General features: G+C 44.3%; 1 protein-coding gene across 1 annotated transcript in view; it reads right to left on the bottom strand.

Annotated features, from left to right (window-relative positions):
- Positions 1-14,609, bottom strand: part of adam12a (ADAM metallopeptidase domain 12a) — a gene marked incomplete at both ends in the record, with an annotated part of 173,209 nt that overhangs the window by 24,561 nt on the left and 134,039 nt on the right. The window contains 5 exons of the mRNA XM_080747303.1: positions 595-793; positions 3,937-4,045; positions 4,697-4,892; positions 5,833-5,922; positions 11,475-11,652. Coding sequence (XP_080603429.1) covers positions 595-793; positions 3,937-4,045; positions 4,697-4,892; positions 5,833-5,922; positions 11,475-11,652 — 772 coding nt within the window. The remainder of the gene's footprint in view (positions 1-594; positions 794-3,936; positions 4,046-4,696; positions 4,893-5,832; positions 5,923-11,474; positions 11,653-14,609) is intronic.

The following is a 14,609-nucleotide window of genomic DNA, read 5'->3' on the forward strand; positions in this document are numbered from 1 at the left end:
CCCGGGTTAGTTTCCCAAGCCCTGCTGACCTGTGCTTGTCCTTGAGGGGGTTCCAGGGGGTCCCCAGCAAAATGAGGACTAGTTTAAGCGTCTAAGCTATTTTATACACACAACATGACGCGTAAGCAGGCTTGTAGATCTGCTATTTTCGAAGAAAAACGAATCTTGGAGAATTGTAAAAACATTTAACAACACAAATCTTCTCTTGGCACAAAATCTTTTCAAAATGTGGAGTCACCATGCAAATCGTTTATTTGCATGCTGAAAATAGACGGTCTGCTATTTTTAGAGCGCAAAACCGAAGCACAACGAAACATAAAATGACTCGTCTTTTAGTTCTACTGGATCTCTTCTCCACTAGTCCCTCCCTAACATTTTAGTCTAGTTGACGAAATTGTCAATATACTTAGTCATAGTTTTGAGATCATAGCTTATATATATTTTTTTTCCCCGTTTTCATCAGTGAAAAAAGGGTAGCCGACAAACACTGTTAGTCATGGTTTCCTTCGGCGAAATTAACGCTGCCGCCACTGACACGAAAATGTTCGAGGGGCACTGATGGTGTAAGCCGATTTAAGCCGCTTAGGGACTCACCCTGCCGTCTCCACACTTGGTGCCGGTCAGCACCAGGCCGGGGTCGGGCATGTCGTCGCCGAGGTAGACGTGGGTCCCCCGGCACAGGATGCGCCCCCCTTCCTGCAAGGGGATGTTGGTCTCTATGGAAACGGCGTTGGTGCCAATCACCGGCCGGTTGGCTCCTCCTTGACACTGGATTTTGCCGCACTTGGCGTCTCTGAACACGCAGACAGAAAACAAGGACCAAAACGACAACAACAACGACAGCAGCAACGTGTTAAAACCCATTAAGAATTATTTTATACTTTAGCTATTGACAAATAGCAGATATACAACCTCACAGCATGGCACTGAGTGCGGCGCTGCAAGCTTGTAGATCTGCTATTTTTGAAAAAAATCATGAAAATATTAGCAAATCTTTGAATCTATGTATTTTTTAAAGCAAACTTCTGTAACTCAAATCTCTGCTTCTGGGGTGGTCCCTGGAACAACATATTTTGAGATGGGGATCCGCGGCCAAATACATGTAATTTTGGGGGTCCTTGACTTGAAAAGGTTTGAGAACCACTGATTTAGAAGAAGGATTTAGAAGACATTTATAGAAACATTTAAAGACTTGCAAAAATGTTCACAATCTTTCAAAAAATAGCAGATCTACAAGCTCGCACCTTGTGAGCTTGTATATCTGCTATTGCTAATCCTTTATAGTTAAAGCATAAAATAATGGTTGATGTAATAATGCGTTCCCAGTCTAAATGGGTCAATAGAATTACACTGTTTTAGAGGATAACACCTCGCTGTGACACGACAGGACAGAATGACAACAGCAATAATAACGGCACCGTGTTAATGGAATAACACCTCACTGTTTCCCCAAATTCACATGTAGCCTAAATGCTATCAGCCTCTCCAGTTAGGGAAACTAGGAAACATGGACATTGTTTTGTTTTGTGTTCTCTTCCTGGCATAGTCTGAACAGGCTTACAATGTAGGGATTGAGGCCTCAAGGGCTAACCCTAACCCTTTTTTTTTGGTGTTTTCTTTCGTAAATTAATGCTTTAATTCCTAAGCGGGACTCACAAACCATTCAGCTATGGCCGAGCTTGTAGGACAGCTCATTTCATTATTTTGTGCAATTTACATTTTTTTTCTTCTTTTTTTTTACTAACTATTTTGCCAGAGAAACAATTGGGAAGCCCTGGTGTTGATCAGTCTTCACTAAAGCAAAAATGTGTCAATGACGCAAACAAGCTGACTAAAACTATGACTTACAATTTTGTAAACAAATAAATACAAGAGATCCAGTAGAACTAAAAGACAAGCCATTTTACAGAGCGCGGGTGTTGCACTCCGAAAATAGCCGTTCTACAAGTTCACACTGTGTCGCAGCGAGACACTATTGTGAACTTGTAGATCTGCTTTTTTAGAGTAAGAGTAAATCAGGCTTTACAACGCCAACAAGGTCTGCCAAAAATATAGTCGAGTAAAATCTTATAATATTTAGTCAAACAAAGACTAGACTAACACTAAAGCACGTCAGAGGACTAAAAGGTGACTAAAACCAAATGGAATTCTATTCAAGAGACTATGACTAAAACGACATCAAAATCAACATTGGGTGGAAGTGCTGCAGCATTAGCCTTGAGTGCAGGGGCGTCACAAGGGGGGGAAAGTGGGACTGAGCTACTAGGGCCCAAGGTGGAGGGGCCTTAATTATTTTATACCTTAGCTATTGAAAAATAGCTAAAGTATAATTTTATTTTTGTAAAGTCGTGAAAATGTTTGCAAATCTTTGAATATGTGTACAGTATTTTCTAAGCGTATGTGGCCAAATACATATCATTTTGGGGGTCCTTCACATGAAAATGTCACTGACATAGAAACATAGGTTTTTCAAAAAACCTTAGAAGGATTTGAAATATTCAATATTTAACTCTTATAGTGCCAATCCCGAACTAGTTCGGGATAGTTTGGACCGTATTAACGTCCAGGGTGCCAATCCCGAACTTTTTTTAAAAATTTTCGAGCCGGGCCGCCAGCCGTCATCTGTTTACACGGCCCGCGAGAGCGTCGCGCCGCCGATATTTGCCATCCACTCCAATGCAATCCAGGATCTTTAGAGCTCATTTTCTCTGTTCCATGCATATCCATGAGGTGTGCAAGGTTTAATCACGGCTAAATCGCCGAAAATAGGGCTTCTAAAATGCTTGGTAGCCAATAACTAACTTCAAGCTAACTTCATTCTGTTCCTGTTCATGCACAAAGGAAAGTGTTCAGGCGCATCATGGCTGCGCAGGGCTTGTGCATATACAGCATATGTCTATGGTGGATTCTATGGCCATTGGGCGCCCTCTAGTGGTGATTCTGGGCACTGAAAGGGTTTTTAAGACATTTTCAAGATTTTTCAAAAATAGCAGATCTACAAGCTGGCAGGCTGTGAGCTTGTATATCTGCTATTTTTCAATAGTTAAAAGCACAAAATGTGAGTGAATCCTTGTACCCAGGACCCAGAATTTGGTGCGACACCTTTGTTTGAGTGAGCCTGCAACCTTTGAACATGAGAGACAATCCATCACACTGGTTTCATTTCTGTCTCATTACAGCAATTACACCAATTAACAGGAGGTCGATCATCCCCCTGCCAAGGACAGGGCTGGAAAGTAACTAATTTACTCTAGTGCTGTGCTTGAGTAAAATGTGTAGGTATTTTTGTATTTAAGTACGTAAATATTTTTTGTTAATACGTTATACTTCTACTCCTCTCAAGAGGAAAATGTTGTACCCTTTACTCCAATGCAATTATTTAACAGCTTTAGTTAATAGTTACAGTACTTTAAAGCGTTAGCTGATTATTATTATTATTATAAAAAGTACATTTACCACTTAAGCCCTATTTTATACTTTGGCTATTCCAATATAGCTGATGTACAAGCTCACAGTGTGATGACTTGTATTGTGACCTTGTAGATCTGCTATTTTTACAACCGATTTTTCAGTGCTTTTCTTTTGTTTTGACATTCAAGCATGACATTAAGATGACATTTAAGCATGACATTTAATGCCAGTACCAGTGTATTTTTATGATGGTGGCATCGCTACTGTTACTTAAGTAAAAAGAAAAATCTGAGTACTTCCTTGACCACTGGCCAAGGACAACTACTGTACAATATTTCTACAGGAAATAAATAAAGAAAACCTATGCGAATGGCACTTAAATTAATTCTGCACACATCTCATAAATAAAACGTGACCTTTCTCCCCTCCCCAACCATAATACATTCATTTTTTATTATTTTTTTTGTTTAACTTGTCTCCTCCACAGGTAAAGGTCACGTAGTAAAAGGTATGCATTAATCTTACCTGGCTTCACATTTGGCAAAGGAACCCTTGGCGTCTTTGCCACAGTTCCCATAGGGGTCTCCTGCAGAGTTGACCCTTTCAAAGCATATTCCTGGGGCTGGCTTGGCTCCTGTAGGGCACAAATCACAGCGTATTCACTGACTGCTACTGTATATGCAGCAGCGTTGGAAAGACACTAAGTACATTCAGTTGCTGTCGGGCAGAAACATCTCATCTCCATATTTTGACTTTTTTCCCCCCATAAATTAACCACTTAAACTCCAGCATCCGTATTGTCGGGGGAAGCTTTCGCAGAAATGTTCAGCATAATAACCGAAAAGACTCTAGTGTAGAGCCCTGAGGGACTATGTTTAACCATGTAGGGCAGGGTTCCCCAATAGGCGGCCCGCGGGCCATTTGCGGCCCGCGGGAGGCTACTGTCTGGCCCCCACCAACCACAGTAATAATGGTGGTATAAGAGCAGCAACAACACTAGTATATTGTCGTTGTCAGGTGGAAACCTTGTATGTCCAAAACCGTTTGTTTTGTATCTATCGTCTAAAAAATGTACTTAACTAGTGAAAACAGCCGATCTACAAGCACACAACGCCATTGTGCGCTTGTAGATCTGCTGTTTTATGTGTTGCGAGTTTGTACTCGCAACACATAAAATTTGGGGCCGCAATCCAAACATGGGATGATCCGAGTACTGTTTTGTAAACAGTGGCCTATCACTGAACTACAGTTTACTTTCGTTTTTTCATTTAGATTCTGAAGTTACCCTGGCCCCACAGCGTGATGCACTGCTGCTCGTGGGTCTGACAGATGCCGTTGTAGCAGTATCCGTCCACACTGTGGCAGGCATGGCCGTCGTGCAGGTAGACGTTGGCGGGACAGTGGGGGCTGGCGCCCGTGCAGAACTCCGGCAGGTCACAGGAGTTGCTGGACTCACGGCACGGGGTGCCGGCCGGCTTCAACTACACACACAGAGAGTCAGACACAACCACAGACAAAGAGATGACAGAGAGGTTTGGTGTAGAGGGGAAAAAGAGCAGACTAAGTACAGAGTAAAAGTTAAGGTTTATTAGGTAATGACAGTTCAAATGGTTAAATATCTGAAAACCCAAATTGACAAGAATCTAAAATACACTGATGATTGTGCTGTCAAACGATGAAACTAAATGGAATCTATGAAAAGGTTGCTTCATCTCTCTCTCAACTAATTGGTCCTTGGCCTGAAAACATTGAAGACCCCTTCTATAGATATATATTTTTTAAACAGAATGTTCAACAAAAGTAGATCTAGAAACTCTCTTATGCGCGTGTAGATCAGCTATTCAAGCTTTCGTTGTACGAGTAAGTATTAAAGGACGACTTCAACCATTTTCAACATATCTTCATATAATTGGTCCTCACTAATGCTCATTATAATATGGTAGCATTTTTGTCTACTCAGTCGGAACTGTAGGCTTTAATTCTATTCCTGGAAAGTTAGCAAGCCATTGTTCTCGTGTTACTAAAAATCAAAACCCTGCCTAACGATGATGTCACTGGTAGAAGGGTTTCTGAAACTGCCCACAGCCATCCTATGAGACACAGAGTACAACATATTTTTACCATATTATTATGAGCAAGATGGATTGAAAATGGGTGAAGTTGTCCTTTAAGTGGTCGACGCAATGGACAACAAAAGAGGTCCCTTGACGGTCAGATGTGTCAAATGTCAAATCTCCAGACATCTTTGTGAGCAAATCATTTTGTGTTGAGCCGAGTTGATCTGCAGTCAGTCTTCTCTTCATATACCTGAGAGTCCTGACAGCCCTGCCCAAGGGCACACAAATACCCAGTGACAGCGGCACACACATGCACGCTCACGCACGCGGGTGCACGCACGCTCACACACACACCCAGACATACCTGACAATCCTGACAGCACTGCCCGTGGGCACAGACAGCCTCTCCCTTCAGCGTGCAGGTGGTGGCGTTGCAGCAAGGGTTCATGCACTCCTTCCAAGAGAAAACAAGAGAAAACAAGAGGACAAAGGACAGAAAAGAAAGGAAAAGGGAAAATGTTGAAACAGAAGAGTTTAGAGTTCAGCTCGGACCGACCCGAACCGCACGGCATGACAATCAAGGCCTGCTTGCCGGAGGTGACGCGGCACTGCTGTGAGTGACTGACCTTAAATCAAGCAACTGAAGGTTCAATGTTATGTGCATGTAATCTGTATACCATGCTTTGCTCTGGGGGAATTGTGATATCAGATTATGTCTCATGTTCGAGCAGATAATCTGTATGATCACAGCAGAGATTCACCGCCAAACTAAATGCAATATCATTGCAATAAATGGTACAGTAAATCTAAGTTGGTGTGGTTATTCTGAGCCGATATAAAAGTATTACTATTTGTGATATGACGTGACACTTATGCAGCATTGACTGTTCTTGACACTTTATATATATATACTGTATATATTTGTCTTTTTTGCCTTCTTTTTTTCGCTGCATACAACAGTACTTTTTTCTTTTTATACTTCCCTGTAACTTTGTAACCTTAACCGCTGTGTGGGTGACTGATTTTCCCCTCTTGGGATAATAAAGGTATCTAAATGACATTTTAGCCTTTGCATAAGCCTGCAGCTCCGCCGAGGCATCGCATGCTGTGTAGCTCTTCTAGCCCCGGCAAGAGAGGTCAGGAAACAACACTTCCTAGTTCTCAAAAAAAAAAAAAAAATCAACAAGCCATCCTACTCTCCACGCTCCTGCACAACCTCACATACAGCCCTGGAAACATGAGTCACCCGGAGCCCCACAGCAGGGTAGAGAGAGAGGGGGGGGGGAGAGAGAGAGAGACTGTTTCCATTTGGTTCCACTTGTGCCACAGGCTGCTCAACAGCGCCACTAGAAGGTAGGTCACCCAGCGGTATTGCAGCTGTTGAGGCCGTACTCATACATACGTTCAGACAGACATACACACTCGGTCAAATGTTGGAGCAGTAGGGACCGCTCCAAAAAAAAAAAAAAAGATGCGGGTCCGTAGCGCTAATGTATATCAAACTGGGAGTCCTTGAAGTGAAAACACATACAGCCCACACCACGGAGGGCCATCTGTTTTGTATTTGTCATTGTCACAAGCCGTGCACTGTACCAATCAAGAACCCTAGTCTCTGCCATATGACAGAGATGGGAGGGAGGGATGGAGGGAGGTGGCTCCAATCTTAGCACGGCTCGGAGGAAGTGTATGTGTGTCTGGTGCACGCTTGCTTGCACGTGTGTGTGTGTGTGTGTGTGTGTGTGTGTGTGTGTGTGTGTGTGTGTGTGTGTGTGTGTGTGTGTGTGTGTGTGTGTGTGTGTGTGTGTGCGTGAATGTTTTGTGAGCATACGGTACATACATGTGTGTGTCTGTGCGCGTCCCTGTATTGTACAGTACAGTATGTGTGTGTGTGTGTGTGTGTGTTGGCCAGGTCTGTGTCTGTGTACTTGCATGCATGTTTGTGAGTACGCGTGCATGCATGTATGTGTGTATGCATGCATACAGACAGACAGACAGACAGGCATGCATGATCTCATACAAAGAAAGGCTGACTGGGAGTCCAGTGCTTGGCTCCTTCTCTGTTCTGAACATGCTGTGCGGCAGTGTTTCTCAACCCTTTTCATTTCAAGGACCCCTCCCCCCCCCCCAAGTTTGATATGCACCAGGCCCAAGGACCCCGATTTGATACAGATTTTGTATCTCTAGGACCCCAATCAACACTGTAAAATCCTCAGTGTTAATTTAAGTCTGAAAGTGCCCCCAGTCGGTTTGGTTCCATTCGGACACTCTCAGAGTTACAGACCTGTAAGGGGTCCACCTGGACCCCTGGACCAGTGGTTTTCAACCTGCAGGTCGGGAACGCCAGGGGGATCCCCACATTATTTTTATTATTATACTTTTTTGGGGGGAGGGGTCCCAGATGACAGTGAAGTGAGCTGTGAGCAGTGAAGGGCTACCTCAAAAAAAGAAAAAGACCATTCCTGCATCAACAAACTATACTATAAAAATTGGTCAAACATTAACCAAAATGTCAAATAATATGAGAAAGAGGGGAACAAAACTTAAAATAGCTAAGGCGTTAGATCTAGTGCTTGTCAGGGTGGGGGTCCCCAGTTCAAGTATGATTATTTTCATACTTGTCGCGGCCTGAAAAGGTTGAGAACCACTGCCCTGGACGACTACCATTGATTGAGAACCAGTGCGGCACTTCATAATCACGGCGGCGATATGAAGTATGAGCCAAAATGGCCGCTGTGTGAATAATGGTCAATTAGGGGCCGTTCTCATGGTCCCCGGGGGCCGAGGGCAGCAGAAGATTGGGGACTCAATAGAAGAGGGGCCCGTGAAGGGTGGGCATGTGATTTCTAATTGTGCAGACAGAGAGGTGCTGCTTGAACTCTCTGACTTAGCCCGGCTTGGCCCGGCTCGGCCCGACACGGCTTTGTGGAGAGCTTTGTGTTAGCGCCAGTTGGCGCCCGCTTGAAAGAGCTCATGGCCGTTGTTGGGTGGAAACCTCCTGCGTCTAAAACTGTGACATTTTAGAAAAAAGAAAAGAAAAGTGTGTTCCAGTCGATCCAATGTACCTGGAGTCACACGTTTTTTTTTAAACTTTAATTGCCCTAAGGGCATCACACCACACTAATATTCTACCTATGAGAGTTGATTCTGCCAAAGCATTTCAATGGGAATGGCGTAGTTTGATGGTCTTGCACAGATTTCAGCGTGCCGCGCAGACCTTTTCGTTTATGCTTGAAGCAGATAACCAACCTTGCGACAACCAACCTTGCGTGACCAGACTTTCCACCTCGGAGCGACAACTGGTCGTAGCAACGTGTGCTTTGCGAGCTTTGGAAGTGCAAAGACTAGGGCGAGCCGGCGAGGCTACCCCGTTTCTCTCTAGCTGTCTGCTGTCCAGTTGGATAGCTCGCCACAGACGTGTGTTGTGTAGCTACGGGGACAGTCCTGAAAGTGAGTGACAGGTGCGGTTATTGGAACAGAATGCGAGTTTTTGAGAATCTACTGGCTGCAAAAAAACAGTCTGCCACACACACAAGAGTTTATCAGCTGGCAGCCATACATGATCGCGCCCTAACAGACTATGGACGACCAACATTGTACTTTTACTTGAGTCAAAAATGTGAGTACTTTTTTTCACCACTGGGCCAGACAAACTGCACTCCAGACTGGCCTGGGAAGCGAGGCGACCGGGCCAAGGACCAAATGAGTACACATCAAAACCAAAACAACAAGGCATCATCCTCTCTCCTGTAGCAGAAACAGACGTGTTTTATAATCCAGGAACTTTCCCCCCCGAATCTCAATAAATGTTGCCTTTATATTTCATAATACGGCTCTTGTCAACTTCCCCTTGCTTTGAGCAGGTTGTCGGCTGAACGGTGATACTCTGGTTTATCATCTCGGAGAATTATATGTTTTTTTGGGGGAAGTGCTGTCATTACATATATGCTTGGCGAGGCACGCTCATTTGAATAATTCACTAGTTGACGGCGTCGAGCTGTCAGCGATGTTTCCTAGTCGCTGAATTTGTATTATAATCATCAGACCTTCCTCCCACGCACGCACATACACGCGCGCACGCACGCACCCACACATTTGTATTAGTATACTGAGAACATCAACATTTTAGGATAGTGATTTTATGAATGTTTACAACTTTGAATTTTTACAACTTTTGTCATTTTAAACACTAACCTTAACTTGTGAGAAGTGAGGACCAGGAATTTTCCTCATAATGTCTGTTTCTCAAATTCTACTACACCAGGGAAGCTTGGCCCTCACAAGTATAGTCATACACGCGCATGCGCGCGCGCACACACGCACGTGCAAACATACATTCACAGTCTCTCTGAGCCCCTTAAATGAAGATTGGATGAGTGCAGTAATGACAGCTCTCTGCTCCATCTACCTTCTGTAGAACTATACAGTACATGTGGAGCTATTTGAGCTGTCGTTTTCTTTTTTCTCTCAGTCTGAATTCTATTAGTTTGTGTTGTGGTTTTCCAGCATTGCAGGAGGATTGCAGGGGGGGAAAAAAACTCTCAGCTGGTTTCTTGTGTTTATTTCATTTTTGCCTAATTCGGGTGACACATATACTCCACAATGATCTACAGAACCAGCTTAATAACAAGAGCCTGGGTGGGAAGCGCATGGCAGCGTGTCGGAACTCAGTCAAAACACTGCTGCGTGTCTGCAACATGCAGTGTTTGGGGGAGATAGTGGGGGAATCCATGCCTCTGCTCTTGATATCCCTCCCTCCAGGCACGTGCACACATAGACATCGAAGGCGGTGCTTGAGCCCCTGCCCTTTTATCCGTCTGTCAAAAGTGCTCTCCCCAGACCATGAATGCAGTATTTACTATGGTGAAAGATAATGCAAATGCCCTCTTTTCCAACCCACTCTCCTGAACTTGAATGCAGCATCTTATGTTGAAAGAGTCCCATGCTGTACGCTACATCTACAGTATTCACTTGATTAGGCTTAGTTCAGTGTGCTATCAAGCACCAAAAATAGCCGACCTCCAAGCTCACAAAGCACGCGTTGTGAGCTTGGAGGTCTGCTATTATCGATATTTTCACCAAAAGGGCCTTTTAGAAATTTCAGCCCCTGCCTCTGTAACATTCTCTGCACGTCCCTGCCTCCCTATACCTGCTAATGTAGACCATTTTGATTTGATATCTACAGTATGTTGGATATCACAATAAAACAATTTAATATACATGTTATGTTAACCGCATTAACCCTGGCGTCCCTTATTTTGGGCACATTTTCCAAATTCGTCAAAACGGGTAGTCTAGATTTGTCGTTTCACATTGTGAGCCCGTAGGCCTACGTCAGCTATTATCAGACATACAGGGCTGTAAGTGGTTACAAATTGAACCCTGGTTACCGCCGTTTCAGTTGTTTTTTTGTCTCTGATTTATTATTGTTTATGTTGTGGTTTCCGGCATTGCAGGATTGCAGGAAATCCTCGCCGGCTTCTTGCATTCATTTCATTTTGCCTAATGTTTCCTGGGTGATTACTGCACAATGATCTACAGTGTGAGCCCAACAGAGCGGTGGGTGGGAGGCACATGTCAACGCGTTGGATACGGAGCGGAACGCTTACAGAATATGCCGCCGCGTGTTAAGCCTGATTTATACTCGCTTGCGCGCTGGTGTCGCTCATCAAAAGCAGACAATTTACATGCTCGTGAGTTCGTAGATCGTCCGTTTTTCTTTCCGTCATCATATATCAGTATCAGAAATATCAGCCTTAAACCATTAAGACCTGAGCTTGTAGTTATGCTATTTTCATTCGATTTGGAGAAGCGCAAGGGCCCGGGGATTCTTAAATCGGCACTGGGTGCGACCACATAAAAACCCAAATTGTAACACTTCCTGTAATGTTCTTCTTCCCAATTTTAACACTTCCTGTACACTTTCTTTGAGAAAATCTTCCTCCTAGTATAATCATAATACCTGATCATGGGGGGGGGGGGAATCATGGCACTGCATCTTTAAGTTACCTCCAGCTCCCCGCAGTCACACTCCTCTCCCTCCTCCACGTAGCCGTTGCCACACTTCTGCCCGCCGTAGAGCACCTTGACCTCAGGCATGTTGAACAGACACATGCCCACGCCCTTCTCAAAGCTGGCACTCAGGTCCTTCTTACTGCAGCTGCTGAACACCGTGGGGAACGGATACCTGGGAGAGAGGGATGGAGGGAAAGAGAGAGAGAGAGCCCAGCAAGCACGGTCAGGACCTGGACTAATCAGTGACGTCTCGATTAGGGCCAGATCAAGTCAAACCATGACTAGTCAGATCTGGCCTAGAATATCACCTGATTTCAACCAACATAAATCCTGCCCACGAAAATGGACGTCCTGGATTAATCAGAGAGGGTCTGATCGAGGCCGGATAAATATCATAACTAGTCAAATATGTCCCAGAATATAACCGTATATGCTCATATTTCAACTAACATTACAAACAATAACAATAATCCTGTCAAACAGAAAAGTCCATATGACGTCCTGTAATGACGTCAAGGTCATCCCCATATGGGCTGTGATCTGGCAGAATTCTGAACGTCACCGGAGGATGTTATCATAACGTCATCATGACGTCATTTGGCTTGCAGGGAGAAAGAGAGAGAGGGAAAGAGAGAAACAGAAGCTTCATACTAAGCTAGTCGTGCCTACATGTCGTTGTTGTCGGGTGGAAACCTCGTATGTCCAAAACCGTCTTAGATAGTCTTATATCTGATCTACAAGGACACAATGCCTCGCACCGTGAGGCGTTGTGTGCTTGTGGATCTGCTATTTTCACTAGTTTTGTGCGACAGTCTTGTATGATGAAGCAAGGCTTTACTTGACGAAAAAACATACAAATTTGAAACTTGGTGATACGAGGTTAACAATATATAACAAGGTTTGTTTTGTCAGCAGGGTTGGCCATGGTGCGATGTGACACAGCTGTGTTCACACATTTCTTCATGCCCTTTTAATTGTACATACTGTACATTTCTCAGTTCTCAGACTGTTTTTATTTGACACTTGCTTTGGCAATGTATAATGTATGTCTTCTCATGCCAGTTAACTGTCCTTTTCAATTGAACTGAATCGAAAATTGAGAGAGAAATAGCGGGGGTGGCGGGTTAAGCTTGCAGGATAGAGAGGGACGGACGACCCCCCACTCCAGAAAGGAGGGAAAAAGGACAAGAAGAGCAAGAGAAGGGAAGCCACGTGACGCGCGGCCTCTTCGGTCTGATGTAATCAGTGCTAATTGCTGTTAATCACAAAATCAATTAACCACTCGAGCGCGGCAGTCTTGCCAAATGAGCTCTATCAGCGTGTGAAGAGCACAGGGCCATGGTGACATTTTTCTCCCAGTGGAGAGAGTGGAGAGAGGGAGGGAGGGAGGGAGAGAGAGAGGGAGGGAGGGAGGGAGGGAGGGAGGGAGGGAGGGAGAGAGGGAGAGAGAGAGAGCAGTGGTTGAAAGTAACTAAGTACATTTAATCAGGTACTGTACTGACGTACAATTTTCTTTCATTTTTTACTTTATACTTCTACTACACTATACACTACATCTAAGAGACTTATGTAGTACTGTCTACTACACTACACTACCGTATTTTAGTTACTAGTTACGTTTCAGATTGAGATCATCACACAAAACATACATTAACCATTTAAGCCCTATTATTTAATACAAGCTTCACTACAAGCTTCACTGCAACGCGTAGTTGCGAAGCGTCGTGAGCTTGTAGGTCTGCTATTTTCAAATACATAATGCAAACACTTTGGTATTGTAAGTATATGTTTTGATGCAGATACCTTTGTACTTTTATTCAAGTAACATTTCGAACACAGGCCTTTTACTCGTAACACAGTATCTTTTAAATTGTGTTATTGCTACTTTTCCCATAAAGTAAGAAAATCAGAGTATTTCTTCCACCACCGAGAGAGAGAGACAGAGACAGAGAGAGAGAGATCTGATAAGGCATATTTTACGAGGCAGGGGACCGTAAAAACTCCAACCGAACGATCTCCTCCCCTGCAAGGGTTGCAACACCCGTAAATATGCGAGAACGGGGGAGAAAAGGGGATGGTGTGTTTTTAATATTGTTTTTGGACGAGCACAGAGCGGGGTGGTCCGCCACTCTGCCGAGGAAACGCACGCACGCACGCACGCACGCACGCACACACGCACACACACACGCACACACACACACACACACACACACACACACACACACACACACTCACAGCCCCGGGTTCTGTCTGCCAAGCGCCTTTGTTGAAGACCTCATGCCGCTTTATTGAGCTTCACCGTGATAATATAGTGTGAAAAATGACTGCGTGTGTGTGTGTGTGTGTGTGTGTGTGTGTGTGTGCGTGTTTGTGCGAGTGCCATGTTTATGCATAGATGTGCCAGTGTCTTGGCTGCAGATAGAGAAGCGCTAGCTGTGCATCAGTTTACAACAAGTCCTCCCACATGAGGATATGTTCCCAGGCAGAAATGTGTGGATGAACGTACAGTACACCAATGCAAGACTAGCTACAGTAGTTGTGAGTGTGTGTGTGTGTGTGTGTGTGTGTGTGTGTGTGTGTGTGTGTGTGTGTGTGTGTGTGTGTGTGTGTGTGTGTGTGTGTACAGTGAGGGCCAAATGTCCCACAAGTTTTCTGTAGCAGAATTTGAGAAATAGACATTGGGACCAATTCATTAATCTGGTCGTAAATTAATAGACTAAATCTGGCTTATATTTCTGTCTTACTTTCAAAATCCCTTCAAAATCCCTGACAAAAAACATTGCTGAATCTGACCCCTAACTTGGGAATTGGCTCGTTGTGAGCTTGTAGATCAGCCATTCACAGGCCTTAGGGTTAGAAATGTGCGAAACAAATTCGCCAAAAAATGGCACTCATAAAATCGTCATCCTGAAATATGAACATCTTCACAGGTATAGCAATAGAAACGTGTACGTATGTGTGTTTATGCTGCGATGAGTGAGTGTGCCCAGGAATGCAGTTTATTTTTTTCAGCGGACTCGAGCGGGCAAGCACGTCTCCATCGTTCCCTCCCGGGTCCGGTCCAACCTTCACCCTCGTACCCACCTCTCTCTACCAGCCCCACACCTGGACCCGTGGGTGCTCGGATCC

Source organism: Nannobrachium achirus, assembly GCF_963921795.1.
Source record: "Nannobrachium achirus genome assembly, chromosome: 18".
Lineage (NCBI taxonomy): Eukaryota > Metazoa > Chordata > Actinopteri > Myctophiformes > Myctophidae > Nannobrachium > Nannobrachium achirus.